The sequence below is a fragment of the Bufo gargarizans genome, chromosome 4 (assembly GCF_014858855.1).
Source record: "Bufo gargarizans isolate SCDJY-AF-19 chromosome 4, ASM1485885v1, whole genome shotgun sequence".
Taxonomy (NCBI): domain Eukaryota; kingdom Metazoa; phylum Chordata; class Amphibia; order Anura; family Bufonidae; genus Bufo; species Bufo gargarizans.
This window is the reverse complement of record NC_058083.1, coordinates 417,947,410-417,969,461: the sequence shown is the minus strand read 5'-3', so window position 1 is coordinate 417,969,461 and position 22,052 is coordinate 417,947,410. Positions and strand designations below refer to the sequence as shown.

The 22,052-nt window shown below is 43.2% G+C and overlaps 1 protein-coding gene across 2 annotated transcripts in view; it reads left to right on the top strand.

Moving 5' to 3' along the window:
* IGF2R (insulin like growth factor 2 receptor) overlaps positions 1-22,052 on the top strand; it is a 191,989-nt gene that overhangs the window by 25,589 nt on the left and 144,348 nt on the right. For both annotated transcript variants that reach the window (XM_044288851.1, XM_044288850.1), the window contains exons 2-5: positions 5,471-5,613; positions 10,088-10,203; positions 13,611-13,709; positions 20,203-20,335. In XM_044288851.1, coding sequence (XP_044144786.1) covers positions 5,471-5,613; positions 10,088-10,203; positions 13,611-13,709; positions 20,203-20,335 — 491 coding nt within the window. The remainder of the gene's footprint in view (positions 1-5,470; positions 5,614-10,087; positions 10,204-13,610; positions 13,710-20,202; positions 20,336-22,052) is intronic.

Here is a 22,052-nt window from a genome sequence, read left to right as displayed (position 1 = left end):
TTGAGCCAATTTGTTTTTATTCAGCTCTTCCTAAACAGCCATGACTCGAGACTTGTTCATTTATATTAACCCTGTCTTTTTACGTTCCTAGTTAAAAGGGTTGTGCAGGCCATACATATTGATGACCCATCATCAGGATAGGTCCTCAATATCTGATCGGATCAGCTGTTTGAAGAGAAGGCGGCGCTCTAATGTGAGCGCTGCTTCCTGTTCATTACACTGCTCGTCGTCTCTGCTGGAGCGGTGGCGTAGTGTAATTGCAAGTACTCGCTACATTCAAGTGAATGGAAATTTCCAAGATGACAGACAGTGTAACAAACAGGAAGCAGGGCTCACATGGAGCGCCGCCCTCTCTTCAAACAGCTGATCAGCGGGGTGACGGGTGATAGACCCCTGCCGATCAGATATTGATGACCTATTCTGACGGTAGGTCATCCATATGTATGGTCTGCACAACTCCTTTAAGAATATTACAGCGCTTTGAGCTGTACAATCCATATGTCTACGCTGTTAGTAAAGTAAAAAGGGAAGTGGGTCTTCGGTTGTTTAACCTTTAAGATGGTGCAGTCGATAATGGCTGCAGTATCTAAGGTGTTTAACAGAGGGAGGGCCTCCTCCATCTTGTCAGCCCTTTAGCACTCCATAATGCGATTATGGGCTGCTGATGCTTGATTATGGCAGCAAAGGCCTCCAGGTCTGCCATAAGCATCTGCCTAATAACATGGCCTAATAGTTTGCCTGTCAGCGAAATACTGGAGCTTTAGGTGCCCTAGGGGGGCATAAAAAAAAACAACCAAGTTTTTTTTTTTTTTTTTTTTTTTTTTTCTTCTCTAGTTTTGTTCAGCATGAAAATCTACATGTTTGGTATGAATCTTAGTTAATTATAGCGATTAAAAAAGGCAGAAAACAAACTTCAAACCTTCCTCTAAAATAAATAGCCCTCATGGTGACATTCATGGAAAAATAAAAGTAATGATCCTTGTATCATAGCACCACAAAAATTATGGTACTTTTTTACATAAAACCTTATGTTTTACTACTTTTGAGAAAAAAAATAAAAGTTATTACTTTATTTGGAGCCAAACATTAAATAATTCATGAATAACCAGGACTCTTCTCAGGTGGCCATGACTCTTTTCCAGGCACAGTCTGCAATGATTGTGATGTTAGTTCTCGGCAACGAATTACTTTTAACTTTTAAATGATAGACCTCTGAAATCAACTCAACTGTCTCTACTTCATGCTGCCTTTAGTATGCGTAGCATAAAGTTGAAAACAAGTTCCTCTAACGCTGGGTTCACACCTGAGCGTTTTACAGCGCATTCCTACGCGCTGTAAAACGCACAACAGGCAAGAACCAATGATTCCCTATGGGAATGGTTCTCACCTGGGCGTTTTACAGCGCGTACGATCGCGCTGTAAAACGCCCGACGCTCAAACAAGTGCTTGAGCTTTTTTTGGGGCGATTGTCGCGCGTTCCCGCACATAGAAATTCGGGAACGCACGACAATGTGTGAACGCCAGTCTCTGTATGCGCGATTGTAAACGCCCGTACAATCGCGCATACAGAGCGCTCGTTTCAGAACGCTCAGGTCTGAACCCAGCGTAAAGCTCCATTCACACATCCGCAATTCCATTCTGCATTTTGTGGAACGGAATTGCAGACCCATTCATTTCTATATGCGGCCCCGATCCGGAATTGCGGACTCGCACTTCCCGTTCTGCAATTCCGATCCCGAAAAAAATAAAATAGAACATGTCCTATTCTTGTCCGCAATAGGCAGATTCTATTAGTGCTGGCGATGTGCGGTCTGCAAAATGTGGAACGCACATTGCCGATTTCCGTGTTTTGCAGATCCGCAAAACACACACGGATGTGTGTATGGACCTGTAAAGGAACACTACCATTTATTTTTTTTGTGTTTTAACAGCCTACATGTAAATCCTATTTTGTGCAACAAAACTGGTGTATGGTTTTCTGGATGTCATATTTTTTTTACGCTTCTTTTGTAACTCCATGTATTCTACTTCCTGACCTGGCTCTTTAACTTCCTCTTTTCTTTGGACTTAAAGCAGGGCAAACAGTCTTGCTCGCCTTTCTCAGTCAGAACATTCAGTACAGCCAAAGAGGCAAGGGGGAATATTTTGCAAATGGTGATGAATTTAATCTTTTCATCGATGCAGTGATAAACTTTGATATAAAGCTCGAAGCCTCCTTTCAGATTGGGTTTGTAGAACATGTATGGGAATAACAGTTGCTATTTATTGCAGCTTTATTTTGATTGAATACGTTACCCCTTGGCTGCACCAAGAAGTTTTGTTTTGATGTCTGTAGAAGGTCTTCAGGCCCACATCCACTGGCTGAACCTGATCGGCCACCTATGGGGAGCACTCAGCTTTTACCACTAAATTTTAGCTGTCTTCTGACATGGTATGCTTGGTTTCCAATACTAAAGGGGTTTCCAAGAATTCAGTATTGATGACCTCAGGATAAGGCCTCATGCACACAACAGTATCTTTTCACGGTCCGCAAAACAGGGTTCCGTTCTTCCGTGATCTGTGTCCGTTTTTGTTTACGTGTGTCTTCCTTGATTTTTGGAGGATCACCAGACATGAAGGAAATTTTTTTTTTTTTTTTCTAAGTCAAGTTTGCCTTGCAAATGATAAAAAAAAAAAAAAAAAAAAAACGGACACGGATCACGTACGCGGATGACAATCTTGTGTGCCTCCGTATTTTTTTCACAGACCCATTGACTTAAATGGGACTGCGAACCGCTGTCCGTGAAAAAAATAGGACAGGTCCTATTTTTTTCACTGACTGGAAACACGGATCACGGATGACAAACAGTGCATTTTCCACAGACCCGTTGAAAGTCAATGGGTCCGCAGAAAATCACGGAAAACGGAACAATGGACACGGGACACAACGGTCGTGTGCATGAGGCCTAAGCCTTCAATCTCTGAATGGTGGAGTCAATTTCTCAAAGACCTCTGCCATCAGCTTTTTTAAAAAGGTCATGGCGCTGTGAGGAGGCTGCAGCACTCGTTTGAACACTGCAAAGGGGTGCTGGGTGCCAGAACTTCACCAATACTCCCAGAAAACCCCTTTAAGGGTACTTTCACACTAGCCGTTTTGGTTTCCGGTATGAAGTTCCGTCATCAGTTTTATCCTAATGCATTCTGAATGGAGAGCAATCTGTTCAGGATGCATCAGTTCAGTCCCTCTTACGTTTTTTTGGACGGAGAAAATACCGCAGCATGCTGCAGTTTTCTCTCCGGCCAAAAATACTGAACACTTGCCAGAATGCCGGCATTAATTTACATTGAAGTGTATTGGTGCCAGATCCGGCATTAAGTGTTCCGGCAAAACGGATCCGGCTTTTCCATTTGCGCATGCGCAGACCTTGTAAAAATGCCCAAAAAAAATCCTGGATCTGTTTTTCCGTATGACCCCAAAGAGACGGAACCGGTATTGCAATGCATTTGTCAGATGGATCCGTCTGACAAATGCCATCAGTTTGCATCCGGATTGCGCTGAAAATGCTTGCCGGAATCCTGTGCCGCAAGTGTGAAAACTCTCATTTATAGTATATTATTTTTTTCCATCACTGACTTTTATACCCAAGGTCCTTTTTATGTGTTTGGGCTGTATTTTTAGCTCATTATTTTTTTAATAGTCGCATGGTTCTGTTTATGGGTAAAATGTTTTAAAGTTTACTAAGAGATGCTATCCTGGAGTATCTCAATGAAAATAAGCGCGTCAGCAGTATCAGTTTCTATGAAGAGGCAAGTTCTAGACTTGACAGCGGCGAATCAATGGATGGCGTATATCTGGACTTCTCCAAAGCATTTGACACTGTACCGCATAAAAGGTTAGTATATAAAATGAGAATGCTCGGACTGGGAGAAAACATCTGTATGTAACTGGCTCCGTGACAGACGACGAGTTCGGTTTCAAGTTTTAAAGTGGTTTTCCACTTTTGTAGAATAACTTTGATAGTTGATTTTTAAAGTCACACGTGACTTCGCGAATAACTTACTTCGGCTCATGGGAGCCCATACATTCTAATACTGTACGGAGACGGATCTATTCTGAAGTTTTGAATGAAGCGACTTCGGATGAAGCATCTGAAGCTTGTTTTGCTCAACACTACTAGTGGAGTACCTCAGGGGTCAGTATTGGGCCCTATTCTCCAATATTTTTATTGATGATCTTGTAGAAGGCTTGCACAGTAAAATATAAATGTTTGCAGATGACACTAAACTGTGTGAAGTAATGAACACTGAAGAGGACAGTATACTACTACAGACGGATCTGGATAGATTGGCGGCTTGGGCAGAGAGGAGGTTTAAGGGCTCATGCACACAAACGTGTGGTGGCCAGGCCCTTGTTGCTATCTGCAATGCATGGGCACCGACCATGGGGCTGCTGTATGCGCACTCGGGACCCATTCATTTGAATGGGGTCCGCAATCCGCATCCGACGGTCCACACTGCAAAAAATTTGTAGCGCATGCACTACTTTTTTGCTGTGCGGAGGCACGGACAGAAAACCCATGGAAGCACTCGGTAGTGCTACTGATCCGTGCCCCTGTTCCGCACCGTATCTCTTGGATTGCAGACATATTGAATGGGTTTGCATCCGTGATACAGTGTGCACATGGCCACTGTTTGTGGGCCGCAATACAGGAACGGCCGGGCAATGGCCCAAACACTGATAAATGTACTCCGGGTTTTCCGGTTTCCTCCCACACTCCAAAGACATACTGATAGGGAACTTGGATTGTGAGCCCCATTGGGGACAATGTGATGCTAATGTCTGTAAAGTGCTGCGGAGTATAGTAGCGCTATATAAGTGCATAAAATAAATACATAAAAAAAACTGGGTTAGTTGCCCATAGCAACCAAACAGATTCCACCTTTCATTTTCCAAAGGAGCTGTCAAAAATGAAGTGATTGGTTGCTATGGGCAACTAGGCTAGTTCTACTTTACACCAGTTTGATAAATGACCCTAGAAGTTGCGCAACCATCCATTTCAACGAAACTTGGTATACACATCCTTTGCTACCTGGAAAGAAATCTTGCGGGGGTCTCGGCTCTCTAGGATGTACTGTTCCCGAGATATTCCCCAAAAATGACCTGCATTATCCAATACAAGCCTGCCAGCCTTTCACTTAAATCCTGACTGCCATACACACGGTCACATGTCCCTCATCAGCCAATAGAAGCTTGCAGGTCCGACTCCAGGTTGCCATAACAACTGATCACAGGTTTTAGCAGTTCGCAGATCCTGAAATATTCAGTCATATGACGTATAACGGCATAACTACACTGCTACATACATGGGGGGCAGGGGCCACTATTAAACGAACGGGTGCTGTGGAGTTCACGGCGGTTAGGAATAAAAAAAAAAAAAGGCTGTTTTTATTAAGGCTGCAAGTCGACAATCCTTTGCATTTTTCTACACAGGCACACATGGGAAGCACTGGACGATGAGAAGAATGTGCACTACAAAATAAATCTCTGTGAAAGTTTACACGCAAACGATTGTGCGGGCACTGAATGCACCATTTCTGCTCATGACATGAAGGAAAATACTTCAAAATCAGTTGGTAAGTGGAAAACCATATTATCACTATATTATCTCTTCCTTTCCAGGTGCCAGATGATTTTCCGCCATCTATAGTTTCATTAACTGTTTTATAATGCTAACACTAAGGCCCCATGCACACGGCCGTGTTTCACGGCCGTGTACGGGCCGTGGAACCGCGGCCTGGATCCCTCCTAAGAGCAGGAGCGCACGGCGTCACAGGTTGCTATGACGCCGTGCGCTCCCTGCTGCCGGCACAGTACAGTAATACACTGGTATAGATCATACCAGTGTATTACTGTATTGCGCAGGGAGCGCACGACATCATAGCAACCAGTGACGCCGTGCGCTCCTGCTCTCAGGAGGGATCCAGGCCGCGGTTCCACGGCCCGCACACGGCCGTGAAACACGCCCGTGTGCATGGGGCCTAAGGCCTCTTTCACGCGGGCGTCATATTTTTGGCCCGCTTAAGAGGCGGGTGCGTTGCAGGAACATGCGTGATTTTTCCACGCAAGTGCAAAACATTGTCATGCATTTTGCACGCGCTTGAGAAAAATCGCGCATGTTTGGTACCCAAACCAGAACTTCTTCACAGAAGTTCGGGCTTTGGATCGGTTTCCTGTAGATTGTATTATTTTCCCTTATAACATGGTTATAAGGGAAAATAATAGCATTCTGAATACAGAATGCATAGTAAAATAGTGCTGGAGGGGTTAAAAATAAATAAAAAATTATTTAACTCCCCTTAATCCACTTGCTCGCGTAGCCGGCATCTCTCCTGTCTTTCTTTGCTGATTGTAGTCAAGGACATGTGGTGACGTCATCGCATGATCTATCGATCATGTGACGGAACATGTTATAAGGGAAAATAATAATGATCGGGTCTCCATCCTGATCGTCTCCTAGCAACCGTGCGTGAAAATCGCATCCGCACTTGCTTGCGGATGCTTGCGATTTTCACGCAACTCCATTCACTTCTATGGGGCCTGCGTTGCGTTGCCCCACCGCAACGCACAATATAGAGCTTGCTGCGATTGTCACGCAACGCACAAGTGATGCGTGAAAATCACTGCTCGTGTGCACAGCCCCATAAAAATGAATGGGTCCAGATTCAGTGCGGGTGCAATGCATTCACATCACGCATTGCACCCGTGCGGAATACTCGCCCGTGTGAAAGGGGCTCAAGGGTCCATTTACACATCCGTATGTGTTTTGTGGATTTGCAAAACACTAATCAGCAATGTGCGTTCCGTATGTGCACTTCGCTCGATGATGCCATTACCTGTAATCCGCACGGGCGCAGACTACAGTGTGTAGTGCGCACGTGCTGGATTTCAAACAGGCTCAGGGATTACGTCAGCGCGCCGGCTCTTGATTATATTATATTAGAGGCGGCGCTGGGCACCAGACCGAGGGGTGCGGCTGGGCACCAAGTTAGGAAAGGACATCCCCTTGGGCACCTTATGTAAGTCATTAGCATATCACTAAAATCTATTTATAAAGAAATAAATCAAGACTTTTTAGTTAATAAGGGCATAATTTAATACAGCTCAGGGAGACCTACAAGTAGCTATGTTTTGCTGTAGGGGGTAAAATGCGGTGACAGAATCCCTTTAAGGCCCCATGCACACAGCCGTGTTTCACGGCCGTGTGCGGGCCGTGGAACCGCGGCCTGGATCCCTCCTGAGAGCAGGAGCGCACGGCGTCACTGGTTGCTACGACGCCGTGCGCTCCCTGCTGCCGGCACAGTACAGTAATACACTGGTATAGATCATACCAGTGTATTACTGTACTGTGCCGGCAGCAGGGAGCGCACGGCGTCGTAGCAACCAGTGACGCCGTGCGCTCCTGCTCTCAGGAGGGATCCAGGCCGCGGTTCCACGGACCGCTCGCGGCCGTGAAACACGGCCGTGTGCATGGGGCCTAAGAGTGGGACGAAAATGTGATGTGAACACAGCTTATAAAGCACCTCTGACAACCAAGGAGGGAGAGTGTGGAAATATAAAATACGAGGGCCAGGACTTTTTGGAGGAGAGGACAAATCTGTCCACATAGGTGGACACTAATCCTTCCATCCCAGGTTCCTAGACGCTTGTACTGTATATCCAGAGTCGGCACAATTCAATGCAGTTGCTTGCAACACCATAGCAACATATAGAAAAGAAAAAAACACCCATGGAAAACTTTCTTCTATTGGTTAGCAGGGTAGAACTTTTTATAAACCTACTGTATGTTGTGATGAAATATCAGAGTACACATCCTGTAGGGCGGAGCGGTGGTCACTAGCTCTAGCCTGTTTTAACTGTTCTATGTTGTTGTATTTTGGTCTGACGTGTATGGAAGAGGTCTTGAGTAAGAGCTGTAGACTGAGTGTCAATCTGACATCACTGGCCGGTGTAAGGACACCTTAAAGGGTCACTGGGTTTTCATAACGCTTTTAATATCTGAGAGAAGCATGTGAAAAGTTTTTTTATTGGTGCGGGTACAAAATACTGGGACCCCCACCAGTTGCAAAAATGAGTAGAGACATGCGCTCGCATATCGTGCTCTCTCTTCAGGGCAGGAAAGGAAGTGAGATGGACTCAATAGAAAGTCTATAGGTCTATCTGGATTCTGTCCCATGCAGTGAGGAGAGTACGATATGTGATGAGCACTGAGTCCCCCACCGCCAAAAACCTTGGATATGTCTTTATGAAAACTCACTGACCCTTTAAATATGTGTTATGTGAAGACTGCAAGCCCACCCGTAGTTATAGTTGGGTAAGATTGACTAAAAAACTGTAATTCTATGTTAAGATTTGGGGTTTAAGTTGGGGGGAAACATCGGTCAGAATTGTCGAACAATTACCAGCTTAATGAGATCTCGCAGAAGTGTCACCCTGCATATGGCTTGTGTAATGTGGAGAAGAAACCGCATGTATATAGGAGCATACATAAAGATGGCATACTTATAAAAAACTGCCCATGCCAGCCAATCGCAGCACAGCTTTTATTTTTGGAAGATTAGAATATGAAATGAAAACTATGCTGTAATTATTTGTAGAGATGAGCGAATTTCATATTTTGAAATTCGTTCACACTTCGTTTGGTGGTAAAACTTGAATTGCGTTATGGATTCCGTTACCACTGACCATAATGCAATTCTATGACGGAATGCAAATATAAGTCTATGGGCTGCAAAACGGATTTGTCCCGTGTCTGTTATGCAAGGGAGTCCTCACCTGCATAAATGAAACGGGACGGATCCGTTTTGCTTCCCATAGACTTCTATTATGATGGAAAGAATAACGTAATGCCTCTAAAGGCTTTCCATTATAGAATTGCGTTATGGTCCGTGGTAACAGAATCCATAACGCAATTCACCTTTTACCACCAAACAAAGTGTGGACAAATTTCATAAGCAGAAATTCGCTCATCTTTAATTATTTGTTATAGCCAAGAAAATCAGTTTTTCTTTTAGACTGTTTTATAAATCTCCCCAAAAGACTCCTATCCATGTAAGGCTAGTTTCACACAGGCAGCAGGCAGTTACGATAGAGGAACAGCCTGCAGGAGTTTATCGTATCTGGCATCGCTGGAAACTGCCAGAGCACCATCAGCCCCCGTTGACAATGGGATCCGGCCTGTTTCCAGCATTGGCGCCAAGATTCAGACTGACAAATACCGCTGCAAGCTATGCCAGATGTTATGAACTCTGGCAGGCTGTTCCTCTACTGGAACAGCCTGCCGGAAAATTTTAGCTCTAGTGTGAAGCTAGCCTAACAATATGGGTGCCACTCATACAAATTAAGGCTAATGGCTTATAGACGGGAATCTAGTTAGCAAAATGACCGTCACAAACCACATGAGCTGCTCTGCTTCCATTCATCCAGGGGCTATATGCTGATACACAGCAGTTTATTCATTTGTACTGTAAGAACTTTTAGGTTACTGTACATGCACCTCCTTGCTCCAGTGAGTCACACATGCCTGTTTATTAAAGGGGTTAACTCGTGATTATTGTAAAATGCTAATAATGTAAAAACCGAGCTTAATATAGTATGATAGCCCTGTGCCACACATGGATCCAGAGCTCTCCCTATTCATGGCTGCTCTTGCTCAACTAAATTGATTTCAGGCTTGCAGCTCAGGAGACGTGTTCTTTATGCTGCAGCTCAAGGGACGTGGCCATTGTGTCGCTGCTCTTTCCTAGTACTTATCAGAGTAGATACAGCTGGTGGCGGTTGAAGGATGAGACTGAGCATGTGTGTCCACCTCAAAACTGTTACTGAGGTGGACAGAGCAATGAGGAAAAGAACAAACAGCAGGTGGCACTATACAGATTTTATTGAAAAACTTGGTGACAATACTAAAGTTTTAATTGAAGAAAATTACAAAACTATTCATATCCAGGTGCTGATTTGAACAAATGTAGAATATTTTTCATGGAACAAACCCTTTAGGAAGAGAGAATATAATTTTTGCACTTTAAAATGTTTATTTTTTTTTCTTTTCAGGAACTTTGCCGGCCCAGTTTAGCGATAATGTCCTTGTATTTAATACTACCGAAAGTTGTCCGGGCTCCGAGCATAAAATCCAAAGTGTCATCAACTTATTGTGCGGGAAGTCATTGGTCAGTGTTTAATGCAGGAATTCTTTCTCCTTTTGTTTTTCCAATTATTGTCTGTGAGATTTTTCTTTGTATGGCTTTAAATGTGTTGTATGCTTTTATGGATGTATCTGTATGTCCCTGTCTGGGCAAAACCTGGTGGTCATGGCAGCTAGAAAATTGGTTATGGTGACCTGGTTTTCCTTTCTTTTATTTTATTCTATGGCCAAGTGTTTCCATCTGGTCCTGAATGCATGGAGACTATTTCGGCCTCCTATATCCACCTCCATCTTTCCCTGAAGAATCGATCACAGACTGATTCTGTAGAGTAGTGCTGCAGCTTTCATGACTGCGGGGGAATTGGTGTGTGTATCGATTGTGGGGTTTCGCTCTGGTAGACAGGATTAGCGGACGCAGTATAGAGGCAACAACAAGTTCTTTGGATCAAACAGTTCAGTGTTTTATTCACACTTTAGGCAAGTGAGAAAACAAGCATTCATAATCAAACAAAAAGTCACCTTGTGGTTTTGGTGTTAATTCACACCATGCTGCAATTCTGGATCAAAGAGTCCTTGACCATAGCAACACCAACCTGTTTTCACGCCAACCAGGTAGCAAGCCTTCATCCAGACACAAGGCTCCCAGATCCCAACACAGAGACCTGGCTTCTGAGCCCAGCTGCCTATTTAAGGACAGCCAGGTGCTGCCAAAACCCGGACCGGTACTTAAAATCCAGTCCGGTATTTGACCTGTAAATCAGCCCAGCAGCACATGCTGGGAGGAAAATACCTGTTTTCCCAGACAAAACCTCACTATGTCACATGATGTGCAAATTACTGACCTGGAGTCAGTGGCAGGAGTTCTATACATGTTTTACTGTACTTATTAGGACTTGTCAGAGGTGATAGATTCCCTTTAAAGAGCACCTGTCACCTCTCCAGACAGCTACTTGCATTCCCCATGTAATAGCAATTCTGGATTCTTATGATTCTAGGTTGTGCCATTCCTCTGTTATTTATTCTAGAAGTTTATGAATGGTCAGCAGCTTTAAAGAGGACCTTTCATGGGTCCAGACATTATAAACTAAGTATCAGGATATGTAGGGGATCTAACTGCACACTTCCTATTTTTTGGGGCGCTGCTCCGTTCGCCCACTGTGGCCCCCCGTTGTATTCTCCCGCCTGGTATGCTAATTTCAGCATTGGTACAGGGAGGAGGAGACTGCCCTGTTTCTCAATGGGCGTCTCATTCTCACTGGCTGTGAGATGTGCAATCGCAGCAGAGAGAGTCACAGCCAGGGAGAAAAGAAAAAAAACTCGCTGGCCGTGACGCTCTCCGCTGCAATTGCACATCTCACAGCCAGGGAGAATGAGACTCCCATTGAGAAACAGGGCAGTCTCCTCCTCCCTGTACCGAAGCTCAAATTGGCATACCAGGCGAGAGAATACAACGAGGGTACTATTACGGCCCGATGATCGGGCGGGTGCAGGAGTTGGGCCCGCCCGATCAGCTGCAGGGGAATGACTGTTCCCGTTAGCTGGACCCCTGCTGTATGCGCTGAAAACACTGATGCCGGCACATTAACACTTTCTATGCCGCTGTCAGCGCCGACCGCAACATAGAAGGGGTTTGCTGTGGGTGAGGGAGGACATTGGGTCCTCGCGCTGCTGTGGCGGGGACCCGATGGGTGAGAAGGCAGCCCAATGCCTTGCACGGCTTTGGGACATGCCTTCTACGGGTTCCCAGGAGATCCAGCCTCAGGTTGGGTCTCCTAGGCAACCTGTTAGTTTATTACACAGAGTAATACACTAACAGGCAATGCATTACAATACAGATTTATTGTAATGCATTGCAGATGGGGATCAGACCCCCCAAAGTAAGTCATAAATAATTATTATTATATTTTTTTTTTTAAGTAAAACTAAATGGTTTTAATAAATAAAAAAAAAACACCCCCTTTTCCCCTGACTTTTCTAATAAAAATAAATAAATAAAAAACGCTGGAAAAATAAATAAATAAAAACTGTACCAAAATTGCAAATTTTTTGGTCACCATGCCCAGTAAATTGTTAGAATTAATGATCAAAAATTCATATGTACCTAAAAATGATACCAATAAAAACGTCAACTCTTCCTGCAAAAAACGAGCCCCTGCACAAGACAATCGGCAGAAAAATAAAAAGAATATTGTGTTCAGAAAATGGAGACACAAACATACTTTTTTTTTCCAAAAATGCTTTATGTAAAACTGAAACAAAGAAAGTAGACATATTTGATATCATTGCGTGTGTAACAACCTTCTTTATAAAAATAGCACATGATCTACCAAAACAGCCATTTTTTTTGTTACCTTGCCTCACAAAAAATGTAATATAGAGCAATTAAAAATCATATGTACCCCAAAATAGTACCAATAAAACTGACACCTTATCCCCTAGTTTCCGAAATGGGGTCACTTTTTGGGAATTTCTACTGTAAGGGTGCAACAGGGGAGCTTAAAATGGGACATGGCATCTAAAAACCAGTTCAGCAAAATCTCCCTTCCAAAAACCATACGGCGCTCCTTTTCTTCTGTGCCCTGCCGCGTGCCCTTAGATCAGTTTACGACTACATGTGGGGTGTTTCTGTAAACCGCAGAATCAGGGTAATAAATATTGAGTTTTGTTTGGCTGTTAAAGAAAAAAAATATTAAAATGGAAAATCTGCCAATGTGAAATTTTTTAATCTCCATTTTCCTTTTAATTCTTGTTGAACACCTAAAGGGTTAATAAAGTTTGTAAAATCAGTTTTGAGTAGCTTAAGAGGTGTAGTTTCTACAATGGGGTCATTTATGGGGGTTTCCAATATGTAAGCCCCCACAAAGTGACTTCAGACCTGGGTTTTGGAAAATTTTCTTAAACATTTTAAGAACTCTAACGTCCTTAAAAAATAAAATGACATTTACAAGATGATGCCAACATAAAGTAGACATGGGGAATGTTAAGTAATAAATCTTTTGAGGTATCACTTTCTGTTTTAAAAGCAGAGAAATTGAAATCTTGAAAATTGCGAATTTCTTAAAATTTTTGGGTAAATTTGGGATTTTTTTTCATGAATAAAGGTGAAATATATTGACTCAAATGTATGACTATCATGAAGTACAATGTGTCATGAGAGAACAGTCTCAGAATGACTTGGATAAATAAAAGATTTCCAAAGTTATTACCACATAAATTGACACGTGTCGGATTTGAAAAAAATGGCTTGGGCAGGAAGGTGAAAACTGGCCCGGGGTAGAAAGGGTTAAAGGTAATAGCTGCTGATGCATTTAAACAACATAATACAATGTTTTTCACACAGGTTTTAAAGTAATGGACAAGTGTACTAGCCCAAAATGAGAGCTTAATTATTTTCTTTTATTTAATATCTTTATATATTTGCTCCTATCCTAGGGTACCCCTGAATTTATTAAATATGATGAATGTGTTCATTACTTTGAGTGGAGAACATTCCCTGCTTGCAAGAAGAATAAATTTAAACCAATTAAAGAGGTAAGTTTGTCTGGTTTGCATATTACTATTTACCAATGTCCAAAAACAGCGGTGGTGGTATAGATGATGATAGAGTTGTACTGTATGTACACTGTGCGCTTGAACAGAGAAAATGGTGCACGCACGGCTTTCATAGTTATTATTATTATTTTTATTTTTTTTATATTTTTCCTAAAGCCACAAATAAGATCTTCCATGAGTTGGGATCAGGAAGTGTTGAGTATTTCCTTCCATGTGGCCATTATGAGCAATGTGTGTCAGATATAGTTGTCGTCTTTGCTCATTTCATTGTGCATATATCTCATCTCTGTTGGATTGAAGTACAATGGACATAAAAGACTTGGCTCACACAAATTTAAATGGGTATTCCGGTTGTTAGAAGTTATCCCCTGCCCACATAATGGGGGATAACTATTAGATCTGTGGGACCTCCAGCAATCACGAGAATCCGTGCCCCGTGCCCCTTGCAGATTCCCTGAAATGAACTGAGTGGCCAGTCGGGCATGCACCTTGCTGCTCCATTCACTTTATAGAAATTCCGGAGATGGCCAAGCGCTATCTCCAGAACTTGCATATAAATGAATGGAGCAGCCACGTGCACATGCGACCGGCCGCGCCGTTCATTTCAGGGGGGCTGCAGGATGTATGGTGGCCCCCGTTCTTATTATTAGTGGGGGTCCCTGCGCTAGGACCCCCACCGAACTAATAGTTATTGCCTATCCTGTGGATAAGGGATAACTTTTAACAACTGGAATACCCCTTTAAGGCCTCTTGCACACGACCATATGGCTTTTTCTGTGTTTTGCGGTCCGTTTTAAATGGATCTGTTTTTTGTTTCAGTAGTGTTTCTGTTTCCGTTCCGCCGATCCCTTTTTCCGTTTGGTTTCCATTTTTGGTGGATCGCAAAGGGAAACGGAAGCATGGCATATACAGTAATTACATAGAAAAATTGGGCTGGGCATAACATTTTCAATAGATGGTTCCGCAAAAATGGAACAGATACGGAAGACATACGTATGCATTCCGTATCGGTTCTGTTTTTGACAGCCCCATTGACTTGAATAGAGCCATGGAATGTCATTTGCGGGCAATAATAGGACATATTCTATCTTTGAACGGTAATACGGAAACGGAATGCAAACGGAGTACATTCCGTTTTTTTTGTTTTTTTTTTGCTGACTCATCGAAATGAATGGTTCCGTATACGAAACGCAAAAGATGGAACGTAAACGGAAAAAAAAGTTTGTGTGCTTAAGGCTAAGTCTACAAGACGACATGTGTCGCGCGACAGATATGGCACAACTGCACTGCAACATTTGTCGCACGACAATTTTTAGAATGGTAGTCTATGGTGTTGCAATGCGACGTAACATTCTGCCACGCGACAGTTGCAGAAAAAGCCATCCATCTGGATTTTTTGCGACTGTCGCGTCGCAGCATGTCGCATTGCGACACCATACTATTATAAAAATTGTCGCGCGACAATGTCGTCGTGTAGACCTAGCCTAAAGCATGTCCAGTGGAACTGTTAAAAGCTTTCTGCTGAAAGTATGCTCCAGAAATGTGCGGTTGAAGGTCTATACAAACCAGCCAAACAACTAAGCAATGTGTGGTATGATGGCTTTCCATACAATGGTATTGACGGCATCATTGACTGTGCTTTCATTACAGTCGAGGTAAAGGTATGCAAATATGTCCTGGCCAAATACACGCCAAAAGGGTATGTTTTTAGCCTATGTCTGATAGTCTAAAGCAGGCAAGCTCAACCCGTGGCCCTCCAGCTGTTGCAAAACTACAACTCCCAGCATGCCTGAACAGCTTACAGAAGGGCATTGTGGGAGTTGTAGTTTTACAACAGCTGGAGAGGCGCAGGTCGAGCATTCCTGGTCTAAAGGCAGATTCAGCCCATGACCCTGATTCATCAAAACTGGTGTAAAGGAAACCTGACTTAGTTGCCCATAGCAACCAATCAGATTCTCTTTCTCATTTTTCAGAGCTCCTTTGGATTATGAAAGGTGGAATATAAAATCAGGTTCCTTTTACACCCATTTTGATTACTCGGGGCCTAGATGTTAGTAGAATTTCTGGTGCATAAACATGTTGTAGACCTCAGATAGTATGACTGTTCTCTTGCCCTTAAACGTGCATGCTTGACAGAGTCCAACATTCATGTTCATTTCGCTTCAGGCAAGGCTAAGGGTTGGTCATGTTGAAATCTAATATGTCTGATCTTGTTTCCGTTTTCATTGGCATCTGCTGTAAGGGAAAAAGTGGGGAGGCCGCCCTGTATGGCCTTTGACATGAATCCAGTGTGCATGGGCAGCATTCGTCCGTGATATCTCCTTTTTTTATTTTGAAGAATATGTTTAAAGCTGCGGTGACAAATCAGATCTTCCAATGAAGTGATCTTAAGTGATATAAGCTAGCCATAGTCTTAAAGCTCCCCTGGAATAATGCATTATTTAATTAATAAATCCTACAATATGATTCATTGGACAACATTATACATTATTTTAAGTGGCTTACCGTATGTATATATATATATATATATATATATATACATTTTTGTTTAGTATGAGAAAGGAAAGTGCTATAATGCCTACAGCTAGGAAGAAAAATTGTTGAGAATGAAAATGATAATAGTTATATAATTTGATCATTTTAATATTCTTTGTATATGGCCAACTTAAAGGGGTTCTGAGCCCCCCTGATGTTGGCATTGGATCATTTCATGGTCCGATGCTCTCCCTTTATTTACAAAAACACAAAGCCGGGCAGAGGCTTGGCAGTCCCCAGTCACCGGAACGCCAGAAAATGCCTTTGCAAGGAGAGCATCGGAGCATGGACCACTCCGCTGCTCAAGTCAGAGGGGCTGCCTGGGTGAAAATGGGGATATGTCCGGGTTCAGGACAACCCCTTTTAAAGGGATATTTCGGTAATAGAAAGTTAGCCTCTATCCTGTAGATATGTGATATCAGATCAGTGGGAGTCCTAGTGCTGAACAGCCACCGTTCACTGGGAGCCATGTGGAGCCCCCCTCAAATGGACGGTGCAGATGGCCAGAAAAGCGTGCTGATGCTCCAGTCATTTCTTTGGGAGTGCCGGAGATGGAGTATAGCTCCTAGTCTCTATGTCTGGCGGGTATCGGAGTCCCATAACACAGTTTAATACTTGGGTAAGGCGACTTTTATAGAGGAATTACAGTCCTGCAGTCATGTGAATACGTGGCAGGCTGCAGGAGGAGGAAAGTTTTACTGCAGGATAAGATTATAGAGAGTTTATTTTTGGTTCCCATGGAGAAACATCGGCCTACATAGAGCTGAAGACTCAAAACTTATAGGACTTTTTAAAAAGAGCACAATGTATTTTTCTATTTTAGATGCATAAATTCTGATTGTGAAGGTGGCTATGGCCTTTAAAGGGAACCTGTCCCCATGATTCTGGACGATTCTCTCCAGTAATACATGAGTAGTACTGCAGATATGGAGTCCAAAGCACTTCCCCGCTGTCAGTGCTAAGCGCTGCGCTGAAATACATTGTCAGGACTGCAGCGCATGCACACAGGAGTCCTCTCCATTATGTTAGAACAGCACAGGAGTCCTGACTTTGCTTTTCAGTGCAGCTAGGATTGTTGACATCAGGGGGAACCAGAGGCTGTAGGAAAATAATAGTGATCTACAGTACTGTGCACGTATTACTGTAGGTAATAGTCCACAATCAGGCTGACCGATTCCCTTTAAAGGAAACCTGTCGGCTACATCATGCTGCCTTCTGGCCCTGATTTGACCAGTGTAGCTGTCATTTTATGATCCTTTAGTTTGCATGAACTCACTGGGGGACCTTTATCAAACCTTTTTATGTCACTATTGTGGAATAAAAAAAGTTAACATTTATGGCGTAATGCATATTTGCACCATAATTTGAATTTTATTTTTTTTTAGCTCTCCACTTTTCTAAAGTAGAGAGAAAAAGAGGCAGGGCTTCCCATGTTCTGCCGTATTTACTATAATTTGCGCCAGAAAGTGGCGTAAGATATTGATAAAGTGTACAGCAGTCCCTAGCTGGCGTAGAATATGGTTTCTAGCACACGGAGGGCGAGAGATGCGTGTGATTTATTATGAGACGTTGACTGACTATTTCAGCACAGCTTTGAGAGCTGGCAGTGGGAAAATAAAAAGTAGTGATTTGGACTCTGTGCAGTACTAGTCATGTATCATGGACTACTAACAGCGTAGGAGGTCTTTGTGGCAGAAGCTGAAATCTATGCCAGCTAGGAGCTGGTGTAGTTTACAGGTTTAAAGGGGTTGTGCAGGCAGTATATATTGATGATCGATATCTGATCATCGGGGGTCCGACGCCTGGCACCCCCACTGATCAGCCGTTTGAGAAAGAGGTGACGCTCTATGCGAGCGCTGCATCGTCTTCATTACACTGCCCATCACCTTGGAAGTCTTGGCGACGCAGAGTACTTCAAGTAAATGGAGTGAGTACTTGTAATTACACTGTGCTGACGCTGCAAGTGAGCGGATGCTCAATGTAATGAAGAGGAAGCAGAGCTTGCATGGAGATCAGATATTATCCTGAGGATAGGTCATCAATATATACTGCCTGCGCAATCCTTTAACGTGTGCCAGTTGCTTATTATTGTGGCTGTAGCATTGATGTTCTGCACACTGCTGCAGCACAATCAGCGGGCATGTGCCATACACTGCCAAAGTCAGTGATTGGCTGCAGAAGTATATGGAAAATCAACAGTGCAGCCACAAGAAAACATTAGATTGAAGAGTCCTGGAAAGGTGAGTGTAAGGCCCCTTTTACACGGGCTGAATCCTGACCCATTCATTTCTATGGGGCTGTGCACATGAGCTGTGATTTTCACGCATCACTTGTGCGTTGCGTGAAAATCGCAGCATGCTCTATATTCTATATTTTTCCGCCCCATAGAAGTGAATGGGGTTGCGTGAAAATCGCAAGCATCCGCAAGCAAGTGCGGATGCGGTGCGATTTTTCACACATGGTTGCTAGGTGACGATCGGGCTGGGGACCCGATCTGTATTATTTTCCCTTATAACATGGTTATAAGGGAAAATAATAGCATTCTGACTACAGAATGCAAAGTAAAATAGTGATGGAGGGGTTAAAAAAATAAAATAAAAAAAATTAACTCTCCGAGTCCACTTGATTACGTAGTTGCGGATCTGTCTTCTTCTGTAATGTTGAGCTGCCGGCTAAGGACCTGTGGTGATGTCACATCACATGATCCAATCACATGGTCCCTCACCATGGTGATGAACCATGTGATTGAACCATAGTGACGTCACCACAGGTCTTTTGCCAGGTCCTGAAGATAGAACAGAGACCGGCAGCTATGGAGCAGGTAAGTAAACTTTTTTTTTTTTTTTTTTTTTTTTTTTAACCCCTCCATCCCTAATTTACTTTGCATTCTGTATTAAGAATGCTATTATTTTCCCTTATAACCATGTCATAAGGGAAAATAATAAAATCTACACAACACCAAACCTAAACGTCAGTGATTAAGTCCGGGTTTGGGTCTGGGTGCCAAACATGGCGATTTTTCTGACGCGCGTGCGAAACGCATTAAAACGCTTTGCACGCTTTTACCGCAGCGCACCCGCATTTTATCGGGCCCTCGCACGCGACGCTCGTGTGAAAGAGGCCTAAGTGCCTGTATTATACCAGGGCCCAGCAGTCTCCAAAAATAAATCAATAATATCCCTTTTTATAAATTACCCCAATAGTCCTTGTGCCACAGGGATCATTGTGCTTTTCTCCAACTTCTCAGTAAGGCTACTTTCACACTTGCGTTTTTCTTTTCCGGCATAGAGTTCCGTTACAGGGGCTCTATACCGGAAAAGAACTGATCAGGCATATCCCCGTGCATTCTGAATGGAGAGCAATCCGATCAGGATGTCTTCAGTTCAGTCTTTTTGACTGATCAGGCAAAAGAGAAAACCGTAGCATGCTACGGTTTTATCTCCGGCGAAAAAAACTGAAGACTTGCCTGAATGCCGGATCCGGCATTTTTTTCCATAGGAATGTATTAGTGCCGGATCCGGCATTCAAAATACCGGAATGCCGGATCCGTCCTTCCGGTCTGCGCATGCGCAGACCTTTAAAAATGAGAAAAGAAAAAAAAATGGATCCGTTTTGCCTGATGACACCGGAAAAACGGATCCGGTATTGCAATGCATTCTTCTGACTGATCAGGCATTTTTCAGACTGATCAGGATCCTGATCAGTCTAAAAAATGCCTGATCAGTCAGAAAAAATGACATCCGTTTGCATACAGTTTGCCTGATCAGGCAGGCAGTTCAGGCAACGGAACTGCCTGCCGGAATCAAACAACGCAAGTGTGAAAGTACCCTAATAGTTTGTGCAGCATTCTTTAGGTAAACTTTATCAAAAAACTTTAGATATCTATGTATGGATAAGGAGGATATACAGTTTATTTTTATTTTTATTTTTTTTCCAGGTACCGTGCTATGTTTTTGACTCTGATTACAAAAAACATGACTTGAATCCACTCATAAAGACCTCAGGTGGACACTCGGTGAACAGCTGGGATCATGGCTCTGATTTGTACATTAATATTTGTCGAACTATTGGTATGAATCTCCAGATTTGTTTTTTATTATATTGCTTTTTACTTACATGAGGAATCCAGCATCCAATGTTGCTAAAAGCAACCCTGATTAGGCTGCTTTCACACTAGCGTTCGGTATTCCGTTCGTGAGCTCCGTTTGAAGGAGCTCACGAGCGGACCCGAACGCAGCCGTCCACCCCTGATGCAGTCTGAATGGAGGCGGATCCGCTCAGACTGCATCAGTCTGGTGGCGTTCAGCCTCCGCTCCGCTCGCCTCCGCACGGACAGGCGGACAGCTGAACGCTGCTTGCAGCGTTCGGGTGTCCGCCTGGCCGTGCGGAGGCGTGCGGATCCGTCCAGACTTACAATGTAAGTCAATGGGGACGGATCCGTTTGAAGATGCCACAATGTGGCTCAATCTTCAAGCGGATCCGTCCCCCATTGACTTTACATTGAAAGTCTGGACGGATCCGTCCCAGGCTATTTCCACACTTAGCTTTTTTTTGCTAAAATAATGCAGACGGATCCGTACTGAACGGAGCCTCCGTCTGCATTATTATGGGCGGATCCGTTCTGAACGGATCCGCCCGAACGCTAGTGTGAAAGTAGCCTTACAGTGGAAAAGTGGAATGGTCTAAAAATATTATAATAGTAAAACAAAAGTCCTCCATTGGTATACACGAAAAACAACCCTCTCCAAAAATGTTCCCTTCCCTAATTGCTTTTGTAAAATTAGCCAAGACCTGATTTACTTGAAAATGGTCATGTAATATGTTAAAATGAACAATAGACATTGACGAGCTCAAATCCAAAATCCATCTAAAAGTAATGCTACAGTGGAAAATAGTGCTATTAGTGACAATTTTTCACATTTTAGCGAAGTCATACAACACAGTGCAATTGCACCAAATACATGAAAAATTTGCACCATTTCATACATTTTGGTGCAACTACACAAATGTATTGGTCACTGGGGTGATACCCATATCTGTCAGACATTTATGTATATCCTTCGAAGCCGCACCTGTGACTTTTTACCGCCACTTTTCAGGCGCACAGGGAATGATAAATCTTCCCCGTAGCGCTAGCAACTCGAACAATGACTTAGAGGTTTTGCAGGCCATATATATTGATGACCTATCATGAGGTTAGGTCATCAATATCTGATCGGCAGGGGTCTGACACCTGGCACCCCTGCGATCAGCTGAAGAGGAGGCGGCGGTCCATGTGAGTGCTTCTTCCTATTTATTACACTATACATCGTCGTATTTGGAGCTATGGCATAGTGTAGTTTCAAGTACTAACTCCATTGAAGTGAATTGAGCAAGTACTTGTCATTACACTGCACACTTCCAAGACAATGGGAAGTCTAATGAAGAGGAAGTATCGCTTACATAGAGCGTCACCTCCTCTACAAACAGTTGATTGGCGAAGGTTCTGGACCTTCACCGATCAGATATTGATGCCCTATCCTGACGATAGATAATCAATATATATATATATATATATATATCCTGCACAACTTTTTTAAAGTTTACTTTATACCTCCCCACAAAATTTTGTTTGTCGCCACATTCAATACTTTTAGGATGATTTGCCAACCATATAAAGTTGGTCTTACACATTACATACATTCCAGGATCAACTTTGTCTAATCTTTATAAATTGACTTTCTGGTCCCCCTCACCGTCTGATAATGGATTTTAATATGTTGATCCTTTGTTCTACAAGACATAAAT